This window comes from Nestor notabilis, unplaced genomic scaffold (genome assembly GCF_000696875.1).
Source record: "Nestor notabilis isolate BGI_N333 unplaced genomic scaffold, ASM69687v1 scaffold2433, whole genome shotgun sequence".
NCBI lineage: Eukaryota > Metazoa > Chordata > Aves > Psittaciformes > Psittacidae > Nestor > Nestor notabilis.
Genome location: NW_009921310.1, coordinates 1 through 22,828, shown reverse-complemented (window position 1 = coordinate 22,828; position 22,828 = coordinate 1). Strand labels below are relative to the sequence as shown.

At 39.1% G+C, this 22,828-nt stretch overlaps 1 protein-coding gene across 1 annotated transcript in view; it reads left to right on the top strand.

Annotated features, from left to right (window-relative positions):
* LOC104403053 (titin-like) overlaps positions 1 to 22,191 on the top strand; it is a gene marked incomplete at its 3' end in the record, with an annotated part of 88,968 nt that extends 66,777 nt beyond the window's left edge. Inside the window, exons 68-105 of the mRNA XM_010011086.1 lie at positions 340 to 618; positions 748 to 1,035; positions 1,241 to 1,519; positions 1,620 to 1,898; positions 1,997 to 2,275; positions 2,380 to 2,667; positions 2,801 to 3,088; positions 3,978 to 4,259; positions 5,004 to 5,282; positions 5,403 to 5,684; positions 5,830 to 6,108; positions 6,240 to 6,527; positions 6,753 to 7,031; positions 7,136 to 7,414; positions 7,492 to 7,764; positions 7,898 to 8,191; positions 8,362 to 8,649; positions 11,379 to 11,660; positions 11,927 to 12,205; positions 12,317 to 12,598; positions 12,723 to 13,001; positions 13,488 to 13,775; positions 13,913 to 14,191; positions 14,277 to 14,555; positions 14,654 to 14,932; positions 15,468 to 15,755; positions 15,904 to 16,191; positions 16,714 to 17,004; positions 17,721 to 18,008; positions 19,016 to 19,108; positions 19,230 to 19,512; positions 19,765 to 19,945; positions 20,292 to 20,381; positions 20,464 to 20,731; positions 20,834 to 21,094; positions 21,671 to 21,880; positions 21,975 to 22,052; positions 22,165 to 22,191. Coding sequence (XP_010009388.1) covers positions 340 to 618; positions 748 to 1,035; positions 1,241 to 1,519; positions 1,620 to 1,898; positions 1,997 to 2,275; positions 2,380 to 2,667; positions 2,801 to 3,088; positions 3,978 to 4,259; positions 5,004 to 5,282; positions 5,403 to 5,684; positions 5,830 to 6,108; positions 6,240 to 6,527; positions 6,753 to 7,031; positions 7,136 to 7,414; positions 7,492 to 7,764; positions 7,898 to 8,191; positions 8,362 to 8,649; positions 11,379 to 11,660; positions 11,927 to 12,205; positions 12,317 to 12,598; positions 12,723 to 13,001; positions 13,488 to 13,775; positions 13,913 to 14,191; positions 14,277 to 14,555; positions 14,654 to 14,932; positions 15,468 to 15,755; positions 15,904 to 16,191; positions 16,714 to 17,004; positions 17,721 to 18,008; positions 19,016 to 19,108; positions 19,230 to 19,512; positions 19,765 to 19,945; positions 20,292 to 20,381; positions 20,464 to 20,731; positions 20,834 to 21,094; positions 21,671 to 21,880; positions 21,975 to 22,052; positions 22,165 to 22,191 — 9,696 coding nt within the window. The remainder of the gene's footprint in view (positions 1 to 339; positions 619 to 747; positions 1,036 to 1,240; positions 1,520 to 1,619; positions 1,899 to 1,996; positions 2,276 to 2,379; positions 2,668 to 2,800; positions 3,089 to 3,977; positions 4,260 to 5,003; positions 5,283 to 5,402; positions 5,685 to 5,829; positions 6,109 to 6,239; positions 6,528 to 6,752; positions 7,032 to 7,135; positions 7,415 to 7,491; positions 7,765 to 7,897; positions 8,192 to 8,361; positions 8,650 to 11,378; positions 11,661 to 11,926; positions 12,206 to 12,316; positions 12,599 to 12,722; positions 13,002 to 13,487; positions 13,776 to 13,912; positions 14,192 to 14,276; positions 14,556 to 14,653; positions 14,933 to 15,467; positions 15,756 to 15,903; positions 16,192 to 16,713; positions 17,005 to 17,720; positions 18,009 to 19,015; positions 19,109 to 19,229; positions 19,513 to 19,764; positions 19,946 to 20,291; positions 20,382 to 20,463; positions 20,732 to 20,833; positions 21,095 to 21,670; positions 21,881 to 21,974; positions 22,053 to 22,164) is intronic.
* Between the last annotated feature and the right edge of the window lie 637 nt (positions 22,192 to 22,828).

Genomic DNA, 22,828 nt, shown 5'->3' with positions numbered 1-22,828 from the left:
GTGAGAGGAACCACACGCCTCTAGATGGTTATGGGATCCAGCTGACTGGATTTCTAAGTCATGTCTTCTGCTCATGTCTGCTTAGAGAGGGATGAACAGCTGCATTTTTCTCCTGGGAGTTTAAAAATTTTTTTACTTTATTTTGGAGAGCATCTGAAATCTCCAGTTTAGAGTAGAACAAAGGGTGTAAAAAAAAAGAAGAGCTGAAGAATTCCCCAGCCCTAAAACCTGGGGTATCCCTAGAATCAAATGTGTAAGCCCCATCTTACAATGCTATAATACAGCTAGTACTACTTAATTCCTGTGTTCACTATACATGTTACCCATCTCTCCTTCCAGAGCCTGCAGTCATTGTAGAGAAAGCAGAACCAATGAGAGTTACTATAGGAGACGCCTGTACTTTGGAGTGCAAAGTGGCAGGCACACCGGAGCTTTCCACTGGGTGGTTCAAGGATGGCAAAGAGCTGACCAGCAGCCAGAAATACAGAATTACTTTCCTCAATAAAGTATCTACGCTTAAAATTATGGATGCAGAAAAGGAAGATGCTGGATTGTACACTTTTGCAGTGCAGAACGATGTGGGAAAAAGCAGTTGCACAGCATCAGTTGATGTTTTAGGTTGGTTGGGTAGCTGGTTTTGTGTCTTTTACAAAAACTTTTGCTCAGTCATGTTCTCCTTTCTTTCTCCCATTCCTTCCTTCCTTCCTTTTCTTTCTAACCATGGATTTACTATGTTTTCTTATGCAGATCGAATCATTCCTCCTTCTTTCATAAGAAAATTGAAGGAAACTCCTTGTGTCCTGGGTTCCTCAGCATTGCTGGAATGCAAAGTGTTGGGTTCACCTCCTATTTCTATTGCTTGGTTCCGAAATGGACTTAAGTTAGTTAGCGGGGAAAAACATCAGATCTCCTTTTCAGATAACCTTTGTATTTTGGAAGTGAATTCACTGAGTGACTCAGATGCTGGAACTTACACCTGCAAAGCTACCAACATAGCTGGTTCAGATGAATGCAGTGCTGTATTGACTGTACAAGGTCAGTATAAGGTGGTCAGGAAGCTCTCTAAGCTATTCTTTTCTCTTTCTCTTGACATTACCTATGGTCTTTTGTAAATATACTTGGGGAAAATTACTGATGGCGAAAATAAAGATTGTGTTCTTTATCTTCAGTAGGTGTGTGGAAATGCCAGGATTATGCTGTAGCAATCTGTCTTACCTCTCTTTTTCTCTTGTGTGTTTAGAACCACCTTCTTTTGAGAGAACACCAGAGGCTCTGGATGTCTTGCCAGGCACAAGCATCACTTTTACATATGTTATCAGAGGAACCCCACCTTTTAAGGTGAACTGGTTTAAAGGGTCCAATGAGCTTGTGCCAGGGGACAAATGCAATATCTACTTGGAGGACTCCATTGTGGAGCTTGAGTTATTTGATGTAACTCCTCTCCAAAGTGGAGAATACACTTGTCTAGTGACTAACGATGCTGGCAGGGCAAATTGTACAACACACCTTACAGTAAAAGGTTTGTAAAGATAGCATCTCTCTATTTACCTTAAAACATTGTTTTCTTCCCTCTGTTACCCTGTTGTGCTCAACATTTGTGATTTCTTACCCTTTGTTAGAGCCAGCAATCTTTGTGAAGAAACTGAGTGACCAGTATGTAGAGCCTGGCAAGCCCATCATCCTGGAGGGCACTTACATAGGCAGCCTGCCCATCTCTGTGACATGGAAGAAGAATGGCCACACCATCACTCAATCTCAGAAGTGTAGCATCACCACCACAGAGAAATCCTGCATCCTGGAAATACTTGACAGCACCAAAGAGGATGCAGGAGAATACACTTGCCATGTTGAAAATGAGGCAGGAAGAGATATTTGTGGGGCTGTAGTCTCTACTCTAGGTGTGTGCTCTGTTTGCTTCTTTTTCTTGCTTGTTTTTTCAAGTGTAAGCCTTGCAAGGCCTGGCACTATAATGAGTCTAAATGCTTCTCTTTTTTAGAACCTCCCTATTTTGTTACACAGTTGGAATCTCTTGAGGTGTCAGTTGGGGATTACACAACATTGCAATGCCACGTAGGTGGAACACCAGAAATCACTGTGTCTTGGTACAAAGGTGATACAAAACTCAGGTCTACTCCTGAGTACAAAGTGTTCTTTAAAGACAACGTTGCTACGCTTATCTTCAACAAAGCAGTTAGCAACGACAGTGGAGAATATATCTGCAAAGCTGAAAACAGTGTAGGAACTGCGTCTACAAAGGCACTCTTGACAGTTCAAGGTGATGATTTTATATTAACTTGCTACAAATTCTTTTTCTCTTACAAAATTATGTAAAAAACCTGTTTCCTGGGGCATATTTATCCTTCACTTGCTTTCTTCTAGAGCGCAAACGACCACCTTCCTTTGCAAGAAAATTAAAGGACATCGAGCACCCTGTTGGATTACCCCTTAAATTTATGTGTCGGCTCAATGGCTCAGAACCCATTACTGTGGCTTGGCATAAAGATGGTGTGCTGCTAAGTGATGACCACAATGTGCACACGTCCTTTGTAGATAATGTTGCAGTGCTGCAACTGGTGCGAACCGAGATGAATCATACTGGGCAGTACTCCTGCACAGCCACCAATGCTGTGGGCACTGCCACCTCAAGTGCTAGGCTTACAGTGGCAGGTGTGTTGGCTTACAAAACTTTTGCCTGGACCACAGGCTACTCCTTCCTGTTTCATGCATGTGATGGTATCAGTGTGTTAGGTTAGTTTTTTTCATGAAGTATGAGTATTACATGGTTTTCTTGTGTTTCTAGAACCCAAGCAAGCACCTGTGTTTGACACCAAGCCAGAATCTATTGATGTGCCTTTTGGAGAAACTGCCGATTTTGAATGCCATGTTACTGGAGCCCAGCCAATACATATCACCTGGTCCAAGGATGGTAGGGAGATCCGAACGGGAGGAAACTTCAATATTTCATTTGTAGCCAACACAGCTCACCTTCGTGTGCTCAGAGTGGGTAAAGGAGACTCTGGCCAATATACTTGCCAAGCTAGTAATGAAGTTGGTAAAGACTTCTGCTCAGCCCAACTCTGTGTCAAAGGTAATGTCACCTACGTTTGTTTGTTTTCTTCTACTTGGGTCAACAGCCCTCTTTGTTACTGAGTTTCATCTTCCACCTGTTCCAGTTTGGAATTATCAGAAAGCAGTTTTCCAGAAAGCAGACATGTGGCGACCTTCTCCTGTCATACCGCATGACATTAGAAGCCTTGCGTGCCTGAAAAATCACCAAGAGGAAAGGTCCCCTTGTGAAGCTCTTTGAATGGGGAATTGGACTCAACTACTTTTTACTTTGTCATTAGTGCTTAAACTACAGTCAGAGTGTTATTTGTATGTAGCTTAAACTACAGTCAGAGTGTTATTTGCATGTAGCAAGTACTATGTGGTGATACAGTAAATACAACTACTTTGCATCTATAGGCCAACATTGGTGACAATCAAATTTGCTAAGGATTTCAATTGGAGTTCTGAAATGCTGATTAATCTAGACTATGAATCACTTAAATTCTTCGTGCATAAATACGCTTTAAAGATTTCTAAGCAAGTGAAACTATTCCTACCGTGTTTCTGCTGCTCCTATGGGTGAAGGGCTTGTCAAATCTTTCATGCTGGCCTGGGGGTATTTTCACCCCTCAAAGGTAATAGAAAAATTTCCTTGGGTGTTGCAATCATCCTTCTTGTGTTTTTACAGTTCCAGATGGCACATTAGGCTCCAGAGTTGGCAGAATGCCATTTTAGTTGCTGTCTTTGCCTTCTTTTCTCTATCTTTCTTGAGAGGAAACTCTGGTTGGGGATACAACCAACTGCTATAGCAAGCTTACTTTCTTGTGCTGCAATACTCTTGTGCTCCCCATAACTCTTTCTCAGTCCTGTAGATTTCACATGGCAAACAGGTATGCTGTCACTCTTTACATACTTACTCTATTCTGCAGAACCTCCCAAGTTCATCAAGAAGCCTGAAGCCTTGCAGTTCGTGAAGCAGGGGGACACAGTTCAACTTGAATGTAAAATCAGTGGAACACCAGAGATCAGAACTGTGTGGTACAAAAATGATCAGACACTCCAGGCAAACGACAGGCTTCACATGTCCTTTGTAGACTCCGTGGCAATACTAACCATCTTGGATGCCAACACTGAAGATGCTGGTGATTACATATGCGAAGCCCAGAACTCTGCTGGCACAGCCAGCTGCAGCACTTCAGTCACAGTGAAAGGTTAGCAGCACGGCTCCACACACTGCCAGAATCCTTGGCTTCTGGGCCCTCTTCCAGTTGCACATCCCTCTGGACAGGGAGCTGTTGCTATGGCAGTTGATGGCTGCTGGGGCAGTTTCTCTCCAGCTCCTCTCATATTCAAATGCTGCTGTGTTTAAGCAGCAGAGATGAGGCAGGAAATAGTGGTGGGTGTTCAGCATTGTGCAGCCATTCTCTTGTCTTCTCCTTTAAGTCAATTACAAGCTGAATAAGGCAAGCTTGTCAGGCCTCAAGGGGAGCATGGACATGAACACCAGCCATGGTGAGGAAGCTGGGCATACTGTACAGCCACCCCTCTGCCTCCTCTTTATACACAGTGATCCTGGCAGGAATGAAATTTTAAACGGAAGAGGAGGCTGTGTTGCTGAGCCTCACTGATGGTAGCTTTTATGACTGTAAAGAGGCGTGCAAAAACTGGAATGTGGTCCTGGAGAGTGGCTTTTGGGGAGGGGCAATGAACACTGACTCCAAACAGGCACAGAAGCATCATATTTCTGCCCTTGAGTCTCTGAGTGCTGGGTTGGCTTGCTGGAAGATGCCAGGGACTCAGCATTTTTTAGAGGTGACACCACATATTTGGAAGCTAAATATGGGTTTACAAGACTAAGTATAGGCCCCCTTCCTGAATATGTTGCCTCTTGCTATTATCCAGAAACCCACTCAGGGAAGCAGGCTCACACATCATATGTGATTCTTTCTTTATAGAACCACCTGTTTTTAGCAAGGTGCCAAGCCCTGTTGACACACTTAAAGGCTCAGATGTTATCCTCCAGTGTGAGATAGCAGGGACTCCACCCTTTGAGGTTGCTTGGTTCAAGGACCGGAGGCAGGTCAGGAGCAGCAAGAAGTTCAAGGTGACAGCAAAGCACTCCGTTGCCAGTCTTCATATTCTCAGTCTGGAAGCTCAAGATACTGGAGAATATCAGTGCAAAGCTATGAATGAGGTGGGAAGTGACACTTGCATCTGCCCAGTGAAATTCAAAGGTTTGTATGCTAGAGGATCAGCAGCATCACCACCCTGTCTTTTTGATTTCCTGGGTGTGTCTCTCTTCCAAGCAGGCATGTATCATTAACTTTCCTCTGCCTCATTGTTTTACTGATCAGAACCTCCACGCTTTGCCAAGAAGCTGAGCGACACTGCAATCTTCGTTGGGGAGCCGACAGCCCTTCAGGCAGTGGTGGAAGGATCCCCACCAATTTCTGTCATCTGGCTCAAGGACAAGGGTGAAGTTATTAGGGAGAGCAAAAACGTCCAAATGTGGTTTATGGACAACATTGCAACTCTTGAGATTGCCAGTGCAGAAGGAGCTGATGTTGGAAAGTACATCTGTCAGATCAAAAATGATGCTGGCATGCGGGAGTGCTCTGCCTTTTTGCAAGTCCTAGGTGGGTATAAGCCTGCTTCACAACTACTGTATCTTACACCTTGCACAATTGCCTTTACCAGTCTTTGTTTTCTGCATATACCATGTGCTCACTGTTTTGTGATAGATATCCTGGTGACACACTGACCCTTACCTTCCTATTTCAGAACCAGCAGTCATCTTAGAGAGGACTGAGCCAATCACAGTAATGGCTGGCAATCCTTTTACATTAGAGTGCAAAGTAGGAGGAACACCAGAACTTATCACCAAGTGGTACAAAGATGGCAGAGAACTAAGGAGTGGCCGCAAATACCAGATTACCTTTTTCAACAATATATCCACTTTGAAAGTCTTTTCTGCAGACAGGGAAGACAGCGGCTTGTATACTTTTGAGGTGCACAATGAGGTGGGGGACAGCAGCTTCATTTCTTCAGTTGATGTTTCAGGTCAGCTCTGTCTTTGTTATTCACACTTGTCTTTAAAAAAAGCATTTTTCTTTTTCCTCTTTCCTTTCTCCTTGAAAAAAGAAATAATTCCAAACACTTTTCTTTCTATTCTTCTGCCCTGTCCTGCTTAGATCGCCTTGTTCCTCCTTCATTCTCAAGAAAACTAAAGGAAACAAATGGGGTGCTGGGATCCTCAGTGCTTCTGGAGTGCAAAGTGTCTGGCACATCCCCCATATCTGTGTCCTGGTATCAGGATGGGAATGAGATTGTTAGTGGAGAAAAATATGAAATCTCATTCTTGGATAATGTTTGTGCTTTAAAGCTGAATGCCCTGGATGTCACAGATACAGGACCATATACCTGTGTGGCAAACAATGTGGCTGGATCAGATGAATGCAGTGCCTTCTTGACTGTACAAGGTCAGTGGAAGGATACTACAGCCCTTCAACAAAATTCTGCTTCCCTCTTCTCTTTCTTCCCTCAGGTTTCCTATGGTCTCTTTTCTTTTATTTTTTTTTCCCCTTTTCTCCCTCTTTCTCTCTCCTTTTTTTTTTTTTTTGATTCAAATCTACTCCAGTTTTCCTTCTCCAGAGAGTCTCCTATTAACATCTTTCTTCCTCTTCACTCTTTTGCATGATCCTTAGAACCACCTTCTTTTGTGAAGATACCTGATCCCCAGGAAGTTTTGCCCAGATCAAGTGTGACATTCAGCACCTATATCAAGGGCAGTACTCCCTTCAAAGTGACCTGGTTCCGAGGCATCAGGGAGCTGGTGCCAGATAGCAACTGCTCCATCTCACTGGACGAGTCTGTGGCAGAGCTGAAGTTGTACAATGTGGAGCCAGGCCACAGTGGGGACTACGCCTGCGTTGTCACGAATGATGCCGGGAGTGCCTCATGCACAACCCAACTTTTTGTGAAAGGTGTGTTTGTGTGTGTGCATGTACACACAGGTATACCCCTTCATACTCTGCCTTCAGCCCTGCCACATCTGTCCCTCTCACTGTTGACCTATGCCTCCTCACAGAGCCTGCAGTATTTACAAAGAAATTAAGTGATTTCAGTGTGGAGCAGGGGAAGTCCATTGTGTTGGAAATCAGCTACACAGGCACCCCTTCCATCTCTGTTACCTGGAAAAGAAATGGCATGCCCATTGCTCAGTCTCCACGCTGCAGTGTTACGACTACTGACAAATCTGGAATTCTGGAAATCTTCAACAGCACCAAGAGCGATGAAGGAGAATACACCTGTGAGGTGGCAAATGAGGCAGGTGGAGATGTTTGCCACAACCTTGTATCTGTCTTAGGTATGCAGCACTCCTGATCCCCCTAAGGGACTTTGGTGATGCTCTGCATCTGCTCACCATGCTCTCTCCTTCCCTAGAACCACCCTTTTTTGTCACGCACTTGGACCGTGTGGAGGTGAAGGTTGGAGAGCCCTTGATCTTAAAATGCCAGATTGGTGGTGCGCCAGAAATCAAGGTGTCCTGGTACAAAGATGACACCAAGCTCAGATCAACACAGGCTTACAAAATGCACTTCAAGAATAATGTGGCAACACTGGCATTCTCCACCATAGACGATAGTGACATTGGAGAATATACCTGCAAAGCAGAAAACAGCGTTGGCTTTGCCACCTCCACAGCTCTGCTTGTCATTATTTTTTTTTTCCAGGGGTAGTTTGTAGGAACTCTTCGTTATGTACAGAAAGGGGTTCTTATTAATTTCAGAGTTAATTAATTCTAGATTAACAGTGTGGCTTCCTACTTATTGTGGTGATTATTATTATTTTGCAGAACGGCAACTTCCACCTACATTCTCCAGAAAACTGAAAGATATTCAGGAGGCCGTTGGTGCCCCAGTGACATTTGATTGCCGCATAAATGGCTCAGAGCCTATCCAGGTGTCTTGGTACAAGGATGGGGTTCTCTTAAGTGACAGTGATAACATGCAATCAGCCTTCTTAAATAATGTTGCGACTCTACAGATCTTGCAAACTAGTATGGCTCACTGTGGCCAATATACTTGCTCAGCCAAAAACGTTCTGGGGACTGCATCTTCTAGTGCCAAACTTCACCTCACAGGTTTGTAGCTTACACTTAAAGATGTCTTTGTATGTCTTTGCTCTTCTATTTCTTCACTCTTTTCCCTACTTTACTTATTGTATGGTGGCCACAGAGCATGAGCATGGCATGGTGAGGTGTGTGTTGAGGAGGGCTCTATGATGAGCTCTGCCATGCTTTCCTCTTTGCAGAACACCTACAACCTCCCTTCTTTGACATCAAGCCAGTATCCGTTGATGTAGCACTAGGAGAAAGTGCAACTTTTAAGTGCCACATGACTGGCTCTGCTCCCATGAAGATTACTTGGACAAGAGACAACAGACAGATTCGCCCAGGTGGCAACTACAAGATGACACTGGTGGAAAACACGGCCAGCTTGACAGTCCTAAAAGTTGGTAAAGGGGATGCTGGACTCTACACATGTACTGCCAGCAACAGTGTTGGAAAGGATGCATGCGCAGCTCAGCTGGCTGTACAAGGTATTGTTGTGAGCTTTAGTGTCCATGAGGCTTTTCTTTGCAAGGGAGACATCTGGAGAACAAAGCCTTGAATACAGACATGTGTAAGACTAACAACCTGTATAAGAGGCTGCACTGTGATGTCTTATTTCATTTAAACATTGTTGTAACACTTAAGTACTTATTAATCTTTTTACTGGTACGGTGCGTGATTTTTTTTATCAAAGGGATTCTTTCATTGAAATGTTATATCTGACTTACAACCTTGTTGTGCCTTTATGAATGGCTGTGTTGCCCAGCAAAAGCTGTCTTTCTTTGAGTCTTCCTCTATTCACTAAGTTGCCCGGGGGAGGGAAAGGTAACTGAGGGGGGAAGCTCAGTTAACTTATGAGACTTCAATGTATTTTACTGCGTGTGCAGCTCTTGCAAATAGTTTTACCCTTCCACAGACCAGAAACATTGAAAACTGCTGTTCTAGACAGCAAAATTGGAGGATCTGAGAGTACACTTGGTGACAAATATCCATTCTTCCAACACTTTGCTTCTCCATATAGTGTGTGGGTTTTATACTTTCAATCATCTAAATTTATGACTGGATCAAACTGTCTTGGCACAAGTGACACTAGCATATTCGAGTAATTTCCTCAGTGTAGGTGGGAACACAGGATTTGTTTATAGCTGTTCCGGATATCCCATACTTACTGATTTTATAAAAGAAAGAATGTAAAATGCACCTCTTAAATTATGCATGAGTTCAAATGTCCTGCTCATTTAGCTCTGTTTTTGGGGTTTTTTTTCCCCTCTGTATGAACTTTTTTGGGGAAAAAAAAAAAAAGACCACAAAAAACATTTCAAGGGTAAATACTATGCCTTTTATTCTGTAAGACAAATAACACAAGAAGCTGAACTACCACTAGCAAAATTTCTAATAATTGCTTGTCAAATGTGTTACATATGTATATCTAGAGAATATTCTATCCATAGGGATTTTTTCTTGGTGGGGGCAGAAAGAATGTGTCAGACTGAAATACTTGTGGGTTCAGTGAAAAGTAGGGATGCTGTTAATATGTAGTTTGACTTACAAAAATCGTTAAAGGACTGTAGCAAGAAACCTAACCTCTTTAAAAGATTTAAAGCTTGTTTCCATCACAATCACAATTCTGTTTATTATTAATGATGACATTACTGATAAGTTTATTTGACTAGAGTTACCATTCATAAGAAGATCCTGACTTCAAATGTTTTCTTACTCTTCAACTCTTTATTCATAAAATCCTGATTTCCGCCCCCCCCCCCCCCATAATGATTCACTTTTTTGATCCTGAACTTACACTGGCATTGACTTCAGTCCTTTCAAATTTGTACAGTTTCCCCAGGGAAACTGTAAAATTAATGGCATTCATTGTTTGTCAGCCATTTTCTATAGAACTTAGAAGAGAAAGCTCTTTTGTGTATCTATTTGTGTGTGTTTAATTTAAGCAGATGCCGTCTCATTTCTATAACGCACATCCTTTTGTTTATAGAATTCAGTTCTTTTATTAAGTGACCTCAGCATTTTCCCAGAGTTTTATTAATTTTCACACTTTAACATCTGAAGTTCTCACTCTGTACTTTTAACAATTACTTTAAGTTATAGAAACTGCTTTACATTCTAAGTATATACTAACTTGTATATCCTCATTTTTGGCAATACATCCCTATTTTTGGTAAGGAATGGAATTAGACTGTGACTACTCAGCAACTGTTAGTATGCAGACAGATAATCACCTCTTTGCCAAAGTGAAATCTGATAATGCAAAGGTTCCAAGAGTCCTTATGAAACAAACCATCATTTCTATTTTTAGAAACTAAGGAAGTTTTGTTACTAACAACATAGGATGTTCTGCAAATGTCATACAGGTTGAAGTAACCCACAATAAAATAGATATTCTTCCTACACTTTACAGACAGATGTACAAAGAGGCACTTCATCCTGTTTTGCAGGGAGATTTGTTGTGCCCACGTTACCACCTCTTGGGTTTACTAGTCATATCTTTGATCTATGAGCATTCAGTCTTGTGATTCTGAATCATGCATACAGTACTTTTGATGAAAAGTGATAAACCTCCACTTCTTTCTCTCCTTACAGAAAAAAATCTGTTACTTTTCATTCACAGGATCTTTAACACTAATTTCTTTAATACCAGCCATCTCATAATTCTTCCCACCATTATTATTTTAAACCTGTATTATTTGCTACCTAATCTCCTTGACTTCTATTCCTTATATGCACCTTTGGCTTTGCCATAAATTTGTGAAGTGTTACCATGCAGGTACATTTATTGACTGTATCAATTATTAATGAGATTTAAGTTATAGAGCAGTTGCTATAATGCTCAGCATAAATGCTCTTAATAATATTACTTGGCTGAACAGTAAGGATTCTTGCATTCCATCAGGCATTTTGATTACTCATGTATTGCTAAAGGAAATTACTTAAAGAAAACCACACATCAGTTGATCTGTGCTGAATACATGGGAGAAGTAGAGTGGGACAAAAAAGTAAGGAGAAACTAGCTGAAATGAATGTAGAGAGCTAGTTTGCTTCCTAAATAAAGGAAACTTAAAATAATCTTAAAAAAATCATAGCAATTACAAAATTAAAATGTTTGCATAAGTCCAGAAAGTTTACATTTCCTCTTAGATATTTCCTTGCTTATTCAAAGAATCAGTGCAGTTTAAAGCAACATCTCCACTTTTTGGCTTTCCAGAACCACCAAGGTTTATTAAGAAACTAGACTCCTCAAGACTTGTGAAACAGAATGATTCCACAAAGTATGAATGCAAAATAGGTGGATCTCCGGAAATCAAAGTCACCTGGTACAAAGGTGAAACTGAGATCCATCCCAGTGAAAAATACAGAATGTCCTTTGTGGATTCAGTGGCAGTCATTGAAATGTACAACCTCAGTGTTGAAGACAGTGGTGACTACACTTGTGAAGCTCAGAATCCGGCGGGTAGTGCAAGCACCAGTACCTCACTGAAAGTAAAAGGTCAGAAACACAGTTCTTTCCTTACCTTTCTATCTCTATGAGTGCCCCTTTGTGGAAAAGCTCCCACTTTCTTTAGTCAGAGAGACCAAAACATGTTTGAATAGAGGGCAAATCTCTTGCCTGTTTGTTATACTGTGGGATATCTATCTTAATTATGGGTTTGTCTTTGCTGTTCAGCATCAGAATGGCTACTCAAATACTCTGTCCTCATTAACCTCCTTTGCTCAAATAACTCAAAATTTACTCACCCCCCTTTTTTTTTCCAGCACCCCCCATTTTTACCAAGAAGCCCCATCCAGTCGAGACCTTGAAAGGGTCTGATATTCACCTGGAATGTGAGCTTCAGGGCACTCCTCCATTCCAGATTTCGTGGTATAAAGACAAACGAGAAATTCGGAGCAGCAAGAAGTATAAGGTCATGTCTGAAAACTACCTAGCTAGTATTCACATTCTCAGTGTGGATACTGTAGATGTTGGTGAATATCACTGTAAAGCTGTAAATGATGTGGGAAGCGATTCCTGTACTGGCTCTGTAACACTAAGAGGTTTGTATAAAGATTGGCATCTTCTTGGCATTATATTGTTCCTGTCATTCTCCTCCTACTTTGCCACTACTGGCACGATTTTTTTACTGCTAAATATCTTCTTTTAAATAGCACCACCAACCTTTGTGAAGAAGCTGAGTGATCTCACTGTTGTAGCTGGGGAGTCAATTGAACTGCAGGCTGCAGTAGAAGGATCACATCCCATTTCTGTTCTGTGGTTAAAAGACAAAGGGGAAATCATCAGAGAAAGTGATAATCTTTGGATTTCCTATTCAGAAAACATTGCGACTATGCGGATTGGAAATGCAGAACCAGCCAATGCTGGGAAATACGTTTGTCAGATAAAAAATGATGCTGGAGTTCAGGAATGCTGTGCCACACTGAAGGTTCTAGGTTGGTAGCATGAGATAAAAAAACCACAATGTGGTTTACTATATTTTAAAATTCCAATTTTTATGATACTAATAATTATTGCATTGTTGGTTTTAAAATATTTGTGACTTGCATCTCATTGCAGAACCTGCAGTCATTATAGAGAAGCCAGGCCCAGTCAAAGTCACAGCAGGAGACTCGTGTACTCTGGAATGCACAGTAGATGGCACACCAGAGCTTACTGCTAGGTGGTTTAAGGACGGGAATGAACTGTCCACTGACCATAAATACAAAATCAATTTCTTCAATAAAGTATCTGGGCTTAAGATCCTCAATGCAAGACTAGAAGACAGTGGAGAATATACTTTTGAGGTGAAAAACAGTGTTGGTAAAAGCAGCTGCACAGCTTCAGTGCACGTCTCAGGTTAGTTGACTATTCTTTTTGATCCTACAGTTCCTTTATAATGCCTTCAGATAGCAAACTGATTCTCAAGATGGCAGCCTGAGAGACTCATTGTTTGTATAATCTTAGGAGTACTTGGCATGCCACTTAGACAGACATTAAGAATGGACACCTATCTAACTTCTGAGGGGCAGTCGTTGCAAGGGCTTGATTTCTTTGGCTTTAATCTACATGTCTTCTTGGACAACTGGTGCAATATTTTTGCTTGTGAAAAAGCAATGCAAAAATAAAAGGTGTCCCTCAAAAATGTGAATGAAAGTCCCAACATATCCTTAACTATCAACTACCTATTTTTTGATGACTTAGGTGTGTAGGAACAGGTTGCTTAAGCAGATGTATCAAAAGAAATGTCACTGATTTTCTTATGCATGGGGAACTTTCTGCATTTTAAGCTCCATTATGGTATTTAATTTTTTTTTTTTTTCAATCTAAAAAACAAAAATGCAGATCGTATCATACCTCCTTCTTTCACAAGAAAATTGAAAGAAACATATGGTCAGCTCGGTTCTTCTGCTGTACTGGAGTGCAAAGTTTATGGATCACCACCTATTCTTGTTTCCTGGTTTCATGACGGAGAGGAGATTATCAGTGGAGACAAGTATCAGGCTACTCTTACAGACAATACCTGTTCTCTGAAAGTGAACGGACTTCAGGAATCTGATATGGGAACTTATTTGTGCACAGCTAGTAATGTAGCTGGGTCTGATGAATGCAGCGCATTTTTGAGTGTTAGAGGTCAGTATCAATAAGAAGCCAGAGTCAGAGGGCACAAATATATTTTCAGAAAGACTTAATTTTTTGCTCTGTACATATTTCTTATTATGCTCTTCATTAGAAGTTGAAATGTACTTCTGTTTTATTTGCATGCTTAGAACCACCATCTTTTGTGAAGAAACCTGAACCACTGAATGTTTTATCTGGGGCAAACATAACCTTTACCAGTATCATAAAAGGCTCCTCTCCATTGGAAGTCAAATGGTTTAGAGGTAGTGTTGAGCTAACACCAGGACACAAATGCAATATCACCTTGCAAGATTCAATTGCAGAACTGGAGCTATTTGATGTACATCCGTTTCAGAGTGGAGACTACACTTGTCAGGTCTCTAACGAGGCAGGGAAGATTTCTTGCACAACACATCTTTTTGTCAAAGGTTTGTCCAGACTACTATTTCTTCTGCTTCTAAAAATGATATCTTGGCTTTATTTAATTTGTTTTCTTCCCATTGCTCATTATAGAACCAGCCAAATTTGTGAAGAAGGTGAACGATTTAAGTGTAGAGAAAGGAAAAAATTTAATCTTGGAATGCACATATATGGGTACTCCACCAATTTCAGTGACATGGAAGAAAAATGGAGTAAAAATAATGCACTCTGAAAGGTGTAGCATCACCACTACAGAAACATCTGCCATACTGGAAATACCTAATAGCAAACTAGAAGATCAGGGGCAATATTCTTGTCATATTGAAAATGATTCTGGACAAGATAATTGTCATGGTGCAATCACAGTACTAGGTGCGTCAAGCCACTATTACTTCATAAAGTGTTATTTGAACTACTGATGGTCATTGTGCAATACTTTTTTGTGCTAACGGTGTATATTTGTTCTTCAGAACCCCCTTACTTCATTACACCCTTGGAGCCAGTGCAGGTGACTGTTGGGGATTCTGCATCCTTACAGTGCCAGGTTGCTGGAACACCAGAAATGATTGTATCATGGTACAAAGGCGATACAAAGCTGAGAGGAACTGCTACTATGAAAATGCATTTTAAAAACCAAGTTGCCACTCTGGTTTTCAGCCAGGTAGACAGTAATGACAGTGGGGACTACATCTGCAAAGTTGAAAATGCTGTTGGGGAGGCTGCTTCATCATCTTTGCTGACAGTTCAAGGTGAATATTTAATTTAAAAACATAGGAAAATAGTGAATTTTTCTTAAGTATGTTTGCTATTTCAAAAGGAAAAAAAAAGATCAACCCAAGATTACCTTGTCCATGTTAAACACTTTACGGTTTCTTGACTTGTCTTGTCCCTCTGTTACTGTCTTCTCTTAACAAAGGTCTACCAGAGAAGCTAATCAAAATATGTCTCTTATTGACCACAGCTCTTCTATAGAGATACAAGCTTCTGTATCTTCCTTTCCCGTTGAGGATGTTTCTTTGATTGTTTCTACCATTAGCAGTCCTAAGGTTTTTATAGGGTCACTGAGTGTAATTGATGGCAGAATGGTTATATATTTTTCGTGAAAGCATATGCACAGTTCTCTTTTCACATCAGGTTCCAAATAAATGATATGCAGAATAAAATTTTTAATCAGAAATTTCAAGTAAAAATCCAGCATACTCTACAATATATTAGGCAGTGAATATTGTTGACTACAACATATCTTCTGAAAACCTTCATTGTACAATACCTGTTTTCTTACAGAGCGTAAACTTCCTCCTTCTTTTATGCGAAAATTAAGAGATGTCCATGAAACTGTTGGCTTACCAGTTACGTTTGATTGTGGCATTACTGGTTCAGAACCTATAGAAGTATCTTGGTTTAAAGACGGTGTACGCGTAAAAGAAGACTACAATGTTCATACATCCTTCGTAGATAATGTAGCAATTCTTCAGATTTTGAAGACAGATAGGAGTCTTATAGGGCAATATACCTGCACAGCTACCAATGCAATTGGGACAGCTTCTTCTAGTGGCAGGCTTGTCCTTACAGGTCAGTGGGCTATGAAATATATAATGGAAATATCTCAAAACTAACTTTATATTTGGATTTAATATTGTACAAATTATATTTATTTCACATAGGTTTAAAGCAAATCAGGATTTTAAACTGATGTTTTTTTATTTATTTCACTCTTCAGAAGGGAAGACTCTTCCATTTTTTGATGTTCCAATTATACCTGTGGATGGTATTATTGGAGAAAGTGCTGACTTTGAGTGTCACATCTCTGGAACACAGCCTATCAAAGTCACATGGGCAAAAGATAACCAAGAGATTAGAACAGGAAGAAACTACCAAATCAGTTATGTAGACAACACAGCTCACTTGACGATCTTGAGAGTTGACAGGGGAGACTCTGGACAGTATACATGCTATGCTAGCAATGAAGTTGGAAAGGAGTCTTGCACAGCTCAGCTGACTGTTAAAGGTATTGAATAGATAATACATTGCGTGTACATTTTTCTGTCTTTAATTATAAAGGACATTAGCCTTATTGCTGCAAGATAAGTTTGAGAAAAACTTTTGAGATATATCTTGAAAGTACCTGGAGATACCTATAGGTCTACTGAAGGGGGTTAAGATTGGTCACAAACAATAACGGGAGGAGAAATGAATGAATATTTTCTTTGGACTAATTTCTTTATAGGCTTTGGCCTGTTTCTTTCTTGAGAACTCGACAAAAATCTTGGGTTTTTTATATGACGTTTGAAGTAAATCCATGTAAGAGGATTTTTTTCAACTATGACAGTGACCATAAGAGCAAGACACCTGCTGTTTATCTTAGCATGCTTTCACTTAAAAAAACCCAAATATCCTGTTTAAATGAGAGCAAGTATCAATTCCCCAGTGATGAATTTTTTCTTGAAATATTTTCTTTAGAATTTTCCATTTTCATTTGATTCAAAGAATGTGAATAAGATGTTCTTTTTTCTTTTTTCTTTTTTTTCAGAACGAAAATCTCCACCTACTTTCACTAAGAAACTGTCTGAAGCAGTAGAAGAAACAGAAGGGAATGAACTTAAACTTGAGGGTCATGTTGCCGGCTCTCAGCCTTTGACTGTTGCTTGGTATAAAAACAATCAAGAAGTTCATTCAAGCCCTCATTGTGAAATATTTTTCAAAAATAACACCTTAATTTTGCACATAAAGTGCGTAGAGCAATCAGATGCTGGTTTATATACCTGTAAAGTGTCCAATGAAGCAGGAAGCGTGTTGTGTACGTCTTCTGTTGTTATCAGAGGTTAGTTGAAGTCTTATTTTACTTTGCTTCTTACTTCTCTTTGTCGCATGTTAGATGAAAACATACAGCTTCTATCTTATGAGCTGGTTTTACTTACCTTAACTTGTCCAGCAGTAATTTGTCCTGAGATGGACAGATTAAACTGAGTTAAACCACAAAATCAAGGAATTCTTTTAATTTTTTTTATTAAAATAAAACATTTTTTTTCAAGGAGGGGTTTCTTTTTCACTATTTGCTATGACTGACCTAAACTGAACATTGAAATCTTGGCGACATTCCTGTTGAATTTTTAATCATCCTCTTTTCATGGAAAAACGGTTTTTCTGTGCAATTACACCTAAGCTTGTGCAGCCTTGACAGTATGTTGCAGCAGCATGGCACTTCATCATAATACTATAGCAGGAGATTGCATATTTTTTTCTTTAAAGGTGCTTATATAGTTTTGCAGCCTAATAGCAGTGTTTTAATTCTTCTAGTAATTTTTGCATGTGAATGTCCTTGCTGTGTGGAGTAAAGATATTTCTTGCATGTTTGCATAGAAAACATACTGTCTTGATACTTATTCCATTTTCTAACACTATGATTGACATTCTCAGACTTCTGTTTATGCTTCTTCATTCCTTGCCATTGCCTTCTTAAAAATCACTCCTTTTCTCTTATATTCTTAATCTTACTTTCCTCCCTTGAGTATTCACTCAAGCATTTTCATATTCCAGAACCTAAAAAGCCTCCAGTTTTTGACCAGCCTCTTCAGCCAGCAGCAGCAGAGGAAGGTGATACTGTACAGCTCAGCTGCCATGTCCAAGGATCACAGCCAATCCGGATTCAGTGGCTGAAGGCAGGGAGAGAAATAAGAGCTTCAGACAGATGCAACTTCAGCTTTGCTAATGGAGTAGCTCTTCTAGAACTTGCTGCAATTACCAAATCTGATTCAGGAGAATATGTATGCAAAGCTTCAAATGCAGCTGGCACTGACACTTGCAAATCTAAAGTGACCGTTAAAGGTACAATAACATGGAGAGAATCAACATGTATGACAAAAATTTAAACCAAAATTCCATCCCATTTTGTTTTCTGTGGAACAAAAATGTTAATAATCTAACAGAAACAATTAGTATATTTTAGTTATTTGCAAAACCACAAAATCTGGGAAGACAGTATATTTGAAAAATAACTATACATAAATACGACATAAGCAGTGGGAGATCAATGTCCAATCAACACTATATTCTTCCCAAAAAGACTAAGAATTTAGTTTCTAAATCTAAACACTGAATGTATGAAAAATGCAAGCTAAATGAGTGAAATTACTTGGACACGCAAATTTTATGGAAAGGATTGGAATAGTGGTGTTAAAGAAAAAACCGAAAGAAAATACGGAAGGGATTTGATTGAGCATGTGACCTTTGAAGCTACTTGCTTCAGGACTGTTACATTTAGAACTTTTAGCTGAAAGCAAATATGGTCTGAGCACGTGTCCTTCCCTGTATGTTTTGCCTTACCCCTGCATAGAAAATGTAGGAGTTCAGTAATATGTAGAAATAGTATATTATTTACTATATGGGTAGCCACAAAGCTAACAACTGAACAAAAGAAAAAAAAAGAGAGAATTTATCAGTCACTAATAAAAAAAATGCAAATAACTTCAAGAATGAGATTTCAGAAATAGACAGAAATGAGAAAGCTCACCAAAAACTGATTCATTTTAAAAAGTGAGGCTTCTTATTTGTGTATCTATCTATGAATTTGCATCCATGCAGAATACAAATGACCTGACTGAAGTTAATGAACAGCACAGTATGGCCCACAGTGTTCAGTTTCATCTGGATAGTAAAACGCGAGTTAATTAAAACAACATAAAAGCAGTTTGCATTTTTATCTCTTGCATACTATTTGTTCCACCTTTGTAATTAATTTTTTTTTTTACCCTTGCTTTGGAAACATCATCATGCATGAACATAAATTATTACACAAAACCATCTGTTTTAATTGTTTGACTCTATCTTTTTAGAAAAACCAGCAACTGCACCAGCAGCTAAGAAAGCAGAACTTGAAGGAAAACTTTATTTTGTGTCAGAGCCTCAGAGTATCAAAGTCATGGAAAGTAAGAATTCTTTTCAAAAAGCACATTGTCTTCTATTTGCCTGTACCTTTCGTTTGAGATTATGTCCTACTCTTATAGACAGCTGGAAAGACTTAGCTTCCTCATTTGCATCTTTCTGCAGAGACTGTTGCAAAATTTATTGCAAAAGTTGGAGGAGACCCAATTCCAAATGTTAAATGGCTGAAAGGAAAATGGAGGCAACTCAACCAGGGAGGACGCATTACAATCCAGCAGACAGGAGATGAAGCCAAACTACAAATAAAGGACACAATAAAAACTGATTCTGGCATGTACAAATGCATAGCTTTTAACCAACATGGTGAAATTGAGAGGAGTGTAAACCTACAAGTTGAAGAAAGAAAGAAAGAAGTTGTTGAAGGGGATCTCAGGGCAAAACTAAAAAGGTATATGGAAAGGTTTTGTAGATTAATTTGCCATCAACACAGAAGAAACATTTTTTATTACATATCTCAGATCAAGATATATTTTTTTAATATTCATTAAATATGAATAACTCATAAAAGTAGAAGCACCGGACTAGACAAAACTAAAGGATTCTACTCCACAATGTAACTCTAAGTTGATTCATTTTTTCATTGAACAACTTTATATGAAAGAAGTATTGCATATTTAACTTATGTCATTGCTTTGAATAGCACTCCAAAAAGGAAGGAAGGAGAGGAAGAGCAACCTATTGATATCTTGGAACTTCTCAAAAATGTAGATCCCAAAGAATACGAGAAATACGCTCGCATGTATGGAATCACAGATTTCCGTGGCCTCCTTCAAGCCTTTGAGTTACTAAAGCAAACCCAAGCAGAAGAAAGCCACAGATTGGTAAGATACACTGTGACTTCAGCATTGGCTTTGTTAAGAATAACGCGGTTCCTTTGAACAGACTTGTTGTCCACACTCTGATGTTACTGTGTATGCAGGAGTTTCTGGCTCCTCTTTGGATCTTTTACAGATAGTTCTCAATTTCTTGCACACTCAAACACAAGAAGAAGGGATGGGCCTTCTGTCTGTCTTCCTAAATTGACTGCAATTTCTAAGATGAGAAGATAACGCTAGTTACAGTACAGTTACAGAAAATTTGGTGTAGGAACTAATTCCATGTTGGATAACTATGACAGCTTGACATTTAGTATTCTTTAATCTTTTAGTATATTCTGCCTTTTTACAGGAAATTGAGCTTACAGAAAGAGCTCAAAGAGAAGATCAGGAGTTTGATGAACTTGTAGCTTTTATTCAACAACGACTCTCACAAACAGAGGTAACATATTTTTGGGCTGATTTGTGAAATATTCAAACTCATAACAGGGAACTTGAAACTAATTTAAACTAATATTTTTCAGCCTATTACTCTGATCAGAGACATTGAAAATCAGACGGTTTTAACAGATGAGGATGCTATCTTTGAATGTGAGATTAAAATTAACTATCCAGAAATTAAACTTTCATGGTACAAGGGAACCCAGAAGCTGGACTCCAATGACAAATATGAAATCAGAATTGAAGGTGATCGCCACATACTGAGAATCAGGAACTGCCAACTTGAAGATCAGGGAAATTTCAGAATAGTGTGTGGGCCACACATTGCTAGTGCCAGGCTAACTGTGATTGGTAAGTGTGCTTTTGAAGCATGTATTTGAATTACATACATTTACACTTTAATTATTCCACTGTCTGATGTCTGCTAAAATGTATGTTTTAACATGCTAATAGAACCTGCAGTTGAGCGGCATCTCCATGACACTACTTTCAAGGAAGGAAACACATGCACGCTGTCATGTCAGTTCTCTATTCCAAATGCCAAATCTCAGTGGTATAGAAATGGGAGACCCATTAAGATAGGAGGGAGATATTCAACACAAGTCTCTGACAAAGTACACAAACTCATCATCAAGGATGTTAGAACAGAAGACCAGGGACAATATACCTGCAAGCTTGACAATCTAGAAACAACTGCAGATCTGGCCGTTGAAGGTTTGTAAACTGATATAAAATCTCTTTGCCATGGTAGTGATAAACAGTTTCTGGAGGTTCTATAATAGAACAAATGAAAATAAAGGGAATTTCTTAAAAATGTATTCCCAAACTTGAAAACGGACTAAACAAGAAAGTTTGCTGTCCTTTCTCTTTGGATAACGTGTCATATGTCTTTATGGTAGTATTTTTGACAAAATCATCATAACTAATATCCCCTGGCTCTCAAACAATCTGTGTCATGCTTGCTCTTATTTTCTTTTTCTCTGATACTCTTATATTTTCCTTGGACCTCCTCTTTTTCTTAATTATTCATTATCTTTCATTTCCTAAATGACTTCTCTTGTATAATTTATCTGCACAGCAATCTTCTTATAGTTGTATTCATGTCTTCTAATCTTCATTCTTACATAGAAAACTTCAAGAAGATGGAATTCCTTTTCCTTACTCTAATTTGTCAAGATCTATCTCTTATTATAATGTAGCTATTATTCTGAAAACAATGAGAAGGAATTAGATAAGCTAAATGGCCTGATGATGCATAACAATTAATATATTTTTTGTTTCTAAAAACAGCAGAACCAATTCAGTTCACTAAGAGCATACAGAACATTGTAGTGAGTGAACACCAGTCTGCAACCTTTGAGTGTGAAGTGTCTTTTGATGATGCAGTTGTGACATGGTATAAAGGCCCCACTGAACTGAGAGAGAGTCCCAAGTACAGCTTCAGAAGTGAAGGTCGCTGTCATTATATGACCATTCACAACGTTAATGCAGAAGATGAAGGTAAAAATGCATGGAATATTTGTGCTGATGCTCTTTTTTTTATCTGATTTTGTTGTCTGTTTTTTTAATGATAAAGGCATTCTTGCTGTTGCAGGTGTATACTCTGTAATTGCTCGTCTTGAACCAAGAGGAGAAGCAAGAAGCACTGCAGAGCTCTATCTGGTAACCAAAGGTTAGTGAATTTGTTAACGAATGTATGATCTTACCCATCAGCAACTTTGTAAGTTTGAGCATGATTCTGGAAATATAAATAGTCCTAACAGAAATTTAATATTCTTTTGCAGAAATCAAACTGGAGTTGAAGCCACCAGGTAAAAATGATGAGCAAGACTGGCACAAGATCACATCTACACTCTGTCATAGATTTAGTACTTTGATCTGCTCTGTTTTTTATTTTCAAACAATTTTTTCCTTGTTACAGTAAGTCAAACCTAGACCCTGAAAAAACATTCCTCATCTGTAGATATGAGGAGCTATTTATTCTAATAAATAGTGGCAATGAATACCTTGGTAACTCCAAAATCAGCGATATTAACATGTTTTAAAATCAGCATAACATTTTGTACGTTCTCCAAAACACAAAAGTTCATTTTTGTTTCAATGACTGAGGCATAGAAAAATAAAGAGAACAATTTTCTGCACAACTGAAAATACATAATCAAGGATGCGGAATGAGTAGCAATCATCTCCTTAGGATATATAATGATCTTTTCCGACTGTTCTTAAGAGCCTACTCTAAAATTGTGCAGGAATTATTTAGAAATAAAATGAAACAGCGTAGAGTCTAGCCAGATTGAAAGATTAGTGCAATTAGTTATCTATTGATCAGCTAGCTTAATCTTGAGGAACAGGCTACAATCTTTTTATACGAGAACAACCAAGATTAAAGCACCATGAACTACTATTCTTGGGGACAGCATATTCAAATCTATTTTTTTATATTAAAAT